The sequence below is a fragment of the Thamnophis sirtalis genome, unplaced genomic scaffold, assembly GCF_051295495.1.
Source record: "Thamnophis sirtalis isolate CommonGarterSnake01/CBP01778 unplaced genomic scaffold, rThaSir2_p1.2 scaffold_2, whole genome shotgun sequence".
NCBI classification, from domain to species: domain Eukaryota; kingdom Metazoa; phylum Chordata; class Lepidosauria; order Squamata; family Natricidae; genus Thamnophis; species Thamnophis sirtalis.
The window spans coordinates 102483275-102490573 of record NW_028261382.1 but is presented as its reverse complement, the minus strand read 5'-3'; the positions used below and the strand labels follow the sequence as shown (position 1 = coordinate 102490573).

Genomic DNA, 7299 nt, shown 5'->3' with positions numbered 1-7299 from the left:
GGGGGGGAGGGAGGGGGGGAGGGAGGGAAATGTGCCTTGTGAGAAAAATTAATTCTGCGCCACTAAACTTCCCGATGACTTAAAATGAAGTTCTGTCATTATGGGATGTCTGCCTCTTTAGAACCAGATACTGGAGACCAGTGGTGAGATTCAAAAAATTTTTACTACCGGTTCTGTGGGCGTGGCTTGGTGGGTGCGATATGCCTTGATGGGCGTGGCAGGGGAAGGATACTGTAAAATCCCTACTTCCTCCCACTCCAGAGGAAGGATACTGCAAAATATCTATTCCCTCCCCACTCCAGGGGAAGGATACTGCAAAATCCCTACTTCCTCCCACTCCAGGGGAAAGAGACTGCAAAATCCCCACTTCCTCCCACTCCAGGGGAAGGATACTGCAAAATCTCTATTCCCTCCCCATTCCAGGGGAAAGAGACTGCAAAATCCCCACTTCCTCCCACTCCAGGGGAAGGATACCGTAAAATCCCCATTCCCTCCCCACTGCAGGAGCAGGATAGTGTAAAATCCCCACTTCCTCCCACTCCAGGGGAAGGATACTGCAAAATCCCTACTTCCTCCCACTCCAGGGGAAGGATACTGTAAAATCCCCACTTCCTCCCACTCGAGGAAGGATACTGCAAAATCCCCACTTCCTCCCACTCCAGGGGAAGGATACTGTAAAATCCCCACTTCCTCCCACTCCAGGGGAAGGATACTGCAAAATCTCTATTCCCTCGACTCCAGGAGGATACTGCAAAATCCCCACTTCCTCCTCACACCAGTGGAAGGATACTGCAAAATCTCTATTCCCTCCCCACTCCAGAAGGATACTGCAAAATCCCCACTTCCTCCCACTCCAGGGGAAGGATACTGCAAAATCCCCATTCCCTCCCCACTCCAGGAGAAGGATACTGCAAAATCCCCACTTCCTCCCAATCAGCTGGGACTCGGGAGGCAGAGAATAGATGGGGGCAGGGCCAGCCAGAGGTGACATTTGCCGGTTCTCCGAACTACTCAAAATTTCCGCTACCGGTTCTCCAGAACTGCTCAGAACCTGCTGAATACCCACCTCTGCTGGAGAACCATCTGTGGCCATCTTAGTTGGTTTGTGGCTGAGGTGGGTTGCTCCCGGTTTGGCGCGCAGCGTGCGCATGCGTCTTACCATACAGCGATACCTCCGCAACACTCCAGCTGATGGGGGGGGGAGCGTCGTGCAGGCACTGTCAAGTTATATTTATCCCAAAGGTATTTTTTGAAGAGGATGCTGGACTTTCTGGTTTTTTTCTTTGAAGAGGTTTCGCTTCTCATCCAAGAAGCTTCTTCAGCTCTGACCGGATATTGGGAAATGAAAGGATTTTTACTCCTTGCAGGCAGCTGGTCATTTGCATCCTTTTAGAGAGTCGTTGAGGCCACTTGGAGGTTTATCTGTGTCCTCAAGGTCACCTGAGTGGTACAAATGGAGATGGAGCCTTCTTGGAACTACTGAAAGGACTTTGTGTTGTAGAATGGAGATAGATGATGTCCTACCCCTCCCCCTCCGTTCAATTTTGACATAGACGGCCTCTTTGACCCCCCTTCCAGGCCTGACAATTACCCTGAAAGGCTGTGGCAACTCGAGCAGACATCTGTCGGAGTCTTCACAGACTGTTTGAGAAGCAGGGTGAACTGGGAATGACCATAATTCACTGCCGTCTGAATAAAAGAGGGTTTTTGGAGTTATGCTTTCTCAGGAATCCTAGGCCAGAACAAGTGTACCCATCTCATGCCAACATGCCACAGCTGTTATGGTTCACCGTCCACCTATGTTGTGAGCGTTGCCTTAACGCGAGGTTTCCGGGCACAATTCCAAATATTTATTTAAGCTCCGGGTGGCTTAGAGGTGGAGCTTTTCCCTCCCAATTGGGAGGCTGTGAGTGCGATCCCAGGTAACAGCAGATATTTCTCTCTCTCTCTCTCTGGGCGCCATGAGAAATTATCTGCTGCCAACTCTACATAGGCATCAGGAAGGGCACCTGGCCAGTAAATGCTCAGCTCCAATCGGTTGCTCTGACTCCACCTCGAAGCAAGAGGTTGCAGAGTCGTTAAAAGAAAAGTCCTACACGGCTTTGACCTTAAATATTAGAGCAGTGTTTCTCAACCTTGGCAACTTGAAGTCCTATGGACTTCAACTCCCAGAACCCCCCAGCCAGCATAGCTGGCTGGGGAATTCTGGAAGTTGAAGTCCATAGGACTTAAAAGTCGCTAAGGTCGAGAAACACTGTATTAGAGCTTAGATACGGGATGTGTCTAGACTAGGGGCGGGGGGGGGGGAGGAACGACAGCAGTGTTCCAATATTTGAGGGGCTACTACAAAGAAGAGGGGGTCAACCTGTTCTCCAAAGCACCAGAAAGCAGAATAAGAAGCAATGGATGGACACTAACCAAGGAGGGAGGCAACCTAGAACTAAGGAGAAATTTCCTGACAGTGAGAACTAGCCAATGGAACCGCTTGCCACCAGAAGTTGTGGGTGCTCCATCACTGGAGGTTTGAAGAAGAGGCTGAACAGTCACCTGTCTGAAATAACATAGGGCCGTGATGGCAAACCTATAGCACGCGTGCCAGAGCTGGCACGCAGAGCCCCTCTCTGTGGGCACACGCACCTTCGCCAGATGTTCTGCTTGTTCCTGACGTGCTGGCCAGCTGGTGTTTGCGGGCACTGAAGTGCTGGAAAATGGCCAGAAAAATAACCAAAAACAGCCAGAAAAACAGCCTGATAATGGCCCGCAAAATGCAGGGCATTTTGCAGGCTGTTTTCGGGGACAAAAATAGCCTGAAAACCGGCCGAAAACCGGCATACTCATGTCGGGCAGCTGGGTCTTCGGGCTTCTGGTACTCCAGCATGCGCACATGCTCACACATGCACACGCGTTGCCATTACTGGTATAGGACATGGCTGGCAAGACTTGTAGGCGTCAACTCCCAGAATTCCCCAGCCGACCATGCTGATGTTAGGCCCACGGCTTGAACAGGGGGGTTGGACTAGACGACCTCCAAGGTCCCTTCCAACTCTTATTTTGTTAATGAGCTGAAAATGGTGTCCGTGTGTGTGTGTCTGTGTGTGTGTTCTTCATTTGTCTACCATTCAACCACCTAAACATCAAAATCTCACCAAACCGTGGTAGCCCACCAATGCGTCGTTTCTCGGAAAGAAGGCCAGACCTCTTAGGAGACAAGATTCTGCGTGTAACCCTTTAATTGTCATCGGAAAGCTTCATTCCCAAGAGCAGGAATAAATATATTTCTGAAGGGGTGGGGGGGTGGGGAAGGGGAGGCAAAACGCTGGAAAGCAACAACTGAATAAATAACAAAAAAAAGAGCATTCTTCTCACGCACGAAGAAAAAAATAAAATAAGTTGGCATGAATGATATTTACAACTCGGAACTCCGTTCTGTGGTTTAGCCGACGGATCGGTTTTCCGCGATAAGCTTTGTAACTGCGTTCCTGTGACTGAGCCCACCTATCTTCCCTCCACCCCCAATTCAGCTGGGTTGGGACTGAAATTCCCATCTTCCACAGCCACGATGCTGGGAATTGCAATCCTAATGCTGCCGGAGGTGGATACGAGATTGGGGGGGGAAAAATCTCTATTATCAGTGTTTCCCAGCCTTGGCTGCTTTAAGATCGATGGAACTTCAACTCCCAGAATTCCCCGGACTGGGGAATTCTGGGAGTTGAAGTCCACTCATCTTAAAAAGCGGCCAAGATTGAGAAACACTGCTCTATATAATAAATTCTCTCAAGGAGGACAGAAATGGTGTGCCTGCTGTTAAGACGAGGCTGTTCTCCATTCATCTGCATCTGTGTCTACCCTGCAATTTTCCCAAAATTCATAGCCAGGCCCTGACGCGAAGGGCAGTTTGTCCACCATCATTCTTCCTTGACCGATTGAACCACGCTCCAAAAATACCCCACTCAGATTTCCAAACAGCTGTAAAAAGAGGCAGGTTTCCTTCCTATTTACAAAAAAATAAAAGGCATCTTGGCCGGAGACTTTCTAAGCCGATTTGTGAGAAATAAGATGACCGTCGGAACAAGAGGGGCCAAGGGCTTTGCAGACTAGGCTCGGGGAGTCTTTTTTGGTCCTTCTCTCTCTCTCTTTCCGCGCTATCGCTGTTTCTAACCGACCCCCGCAAGTGCAAACAAAGCAGGGATTCCGCCAGCCGAAAAGATCGGCGGCGAACCTGAGCCACTAGGCCAGGAAAAGGCTTCCGGAATGGAAGGAGTTGGCTGGACTCGTTTTGACTTGCGATCCGGGCTGGAAGACTGGCGGCCCCTGGTTTTCCCATATGGAGATCCGTCTGGACTTCCGTTTATTGGGGTGGAGGAGACCCCCAACATTGATCGCAAAGGCTGCCCGCGCCAAATCTTGTTTTCCGGCCAATCGGCTCGACTTTGTTCTGGACTGGCTCCCAAGTGGGAACTCGACACTTCCGTGAGCCGACTTCGGGCGAGATGTGCGGTTCTCCGTCTCCCGCGCTTGCTGGGTGATTAAGGGAGCTGAGAACTAACCCCAACGATTAAGAAGGTGGCAGGTGAGTTGCCCAGCTAGGTGGCTCCTCCATGCTTTATCCCGCACCAGGACGTGATTTAGGCGCCAACGCTCTGCGCCTGGAGTAATCTGAAGGTAAGAGATATGGAGAGTTGGATGGGATGTTCCTTTTTAGGAAGGAAGTTGCAGGTGGGAGGGCTCTGGTTTGTTGGAATAAAAGGCACTTTCTCTGGAAACCACAAGCTCCTCCAAGAACTGCTTAGCACCCAAGGGGTGAATGGGACCCTCTCCTCCAGTTGGCCAGGAGCAGCCAGCAACCCCCTAGGAGCATTCTTGCATCCTTCTCTAAAAGCGCTGGGAGATGCTAGAAACCACAGCGCGTGAGTCGCGTGTAGCATGGCCAGAGTTGAGGTAGCCCCACCACGGCCAGCAATATCCAGAAAGTGGGCTTTCTATAGTAGGAGGCCCCTACTACAACAACAACTCTACAGACCTTCAAGGCTACCATCCTGGCCTTTGGTCGAGTGGAGAGAGAGGGCCTTTGGGCTGATGTGGGTCTGGTGCGCTGTAGGAAGCAGGGAGGCAGGAGGGCAAGGGACCAGTGGTGGGACCGAAGCCCTGCTGTGTAGGCCAGAATCACGGTTAAGAGTCCAAGATGTTCTCCACCAGTTGTCCTATCCAAGGACCACCTAGTTTCTCTTCGATGAGCCCTATCTCTGTCTTGTTCTCCGCACATATGTGCACCAACCCAAGATAAGATTCTCTCCGTTCCTGGACCCAGGAGGAGATAGAAGCGATGGTCCCTAGAGATCCAGAGACATCTTCCCTACATTGTGATGGGATGGATGGAGAAGCAAAGGTCAAATCGTTGCTCTTTCTGATTTTCTTTTATCTCGGGAAACTTGAGAATTTGGCTTTGCTTCTTGGGGGGGAGGAAAAAAATCAGATTTCAGCAGTGGAAGTTGAGAAATAAACTTGAAACGGAGGGTCACTCCGTTTGAAGCAGGTTGGGGGAGAGGAGCCGCAACCGTCTCCCGTGTTCGTAGAGCACATTAAACATGCTCAAACACTGTCTGGATAAAGCATTTCATAGCTGTTGCTTTCCACCCCATAACTCCTACGTCTAATTTTTGCCCCATAAGGATGCCCCTGGGTGCGAGCAATCATGACAGAGGACACTTTATGGGAACGTTTCTTTTCACTACGACTGCTGGCTTTCTCCCATTTCTGGCCTACGGAAGAGAACTTGGCTCCTTCCTTTGGGGAGAAAGAAAAATAAATAAATCTGGAAACCTGGTAAAGGATGCCCCAGATCCAGCCAAAGTCTATCACTTAAGGTGCCGTAAGGAATGGGTTGTGGGTGGGGTCCTCTTGGAACCCGAGCAGGACACCAAAGCGCTGAGTGTTGGAAGGAAGGGACGTTGAGATGAGCTTGGGTGAGAAGGGACAACTCCAGAATGGGGGCATCCCCACTTCCTGTCGTCGCCACCGCTCAGCTGGGGAGCTACGAGGGTCAAGGAGGGCCTGGTAACCTTTCCGCGCGCACACGCACACACCCCTTCACTTAAGGAGAGGTCGAGAAAGCGCTCCCGTTCTGTATCACAGTGTATAAAACTCTGCCCGACAAGAAAAGAACGAGTGACGAGAACGGAGTTCCTTTTCGTTATCCCCGTCCCGTTTCAAGGGCGGCATAACCAGGCCTTTTGTGGGGCGTTGAGATGGGGAGGAGGGGGACTGCATGGCTTGGCCCCCTTTGGCAGTGACTGTGCTGCAACAAGGACGGGGGGAAAAAAGGAATCTTCCCCAAATCTTAAAAACTTGCCGGTGTTTGAGCCTCGCCAACAGCTAATCCAACAGCTTCCAGAGGTGCCACTCCCCCACACAGAGTTCTCAATGGTCAATCGGATGGCACCCCCTCCCCTTCCACAGGAGCAGTGGGACAAACTGGCCTTCTGGGAGGCCAGTTCGCTTTCCCCGCAACGCTGGACTTTGTGATCTGCATCCTATCGCCTTTTTGTGCCCCTCCCTCTCCTCTGACTCCTCTGAAAAGGATTCAGCTACCATCTTGAACATTCGCCCCCCACATCGACCCATTCAAACGTTCCTTCATCTGCCCGAACCAGGTACTGCGCCCCCCCCCCCCCCATTTCCATAGGACAGACTTGAATTTTTGGGGGGGAGTGTAGAGAGGCCTCCTGGCCTTTCTACCTTGGTTCACAATTCTCCCGAATGGTGTCGGGTTGTCCATTTATGTAGATGCTCCCGATGAAGTCCAGCTTGGGAGGTTGTCCACCAGGGGACCACTAAGAGGCAGCCTCATTTTGTCCGTCCGCACAGGCCCCAAGGGGTTCCTGAGCAACTTCAGATGCCCAAGTTGGCAATAGCCAAGACGGCAAGGTCAGTGGGCCCACAGCTTTTCTCTTCGGGTGCTTCGCAAGGTTGGCATCTCCTGCCGCATCGAAAAAAATGGTTCTCACTGACTGACTTTGGGATTCGGGAGGAGATCCAGGTGATGGCTGTCCAACTGCGGTCCGGTCCTGTTGGCACAAGGGCTATAGCACTCCCTCCATGAAGCCTGTGTCCAGGTGCTGGATGAGCACCCGGATGAAGGACATTTCCTTGCGGGTGTTTTCAAAAATAATCCGTGGGTCGTCTGACTGGCAGCGCAGACAGTTAGGGGCCATCACCATGGCAAGGTTGTTGACGTCCATCTTGGTGATGGCCACATTACCCGGCTGCACGAACACCTGTGAGGGGAAGGGAAAAGGTGTT

General features: G+C 51.5%; 1 protein-coding gene across 1 annotated transcript in view; it reads right to left on the bottom strand.

The window, feature by feature from the left end:
• Positions 1–6245: 6245 nt before the first annotated feature.
• The window catches only part of ARHGAP39 (Rho GTPase activating protein 39), a 49552-nt gene continuing 48498 nt past the window's right edge, over positions 6246–7299 (bottom strand). The window contains exon 9 of the mRNA XM_087703537.1: positions 6246–7274. Coding sequence (XP_087559663.1) covers positions 7080–7274 — 195 coding nt within the window. The 3' untranslated portion in view covers positions 6246–7079. The remainder of the gene's footprint in view (positions 7275–7299) is intronic.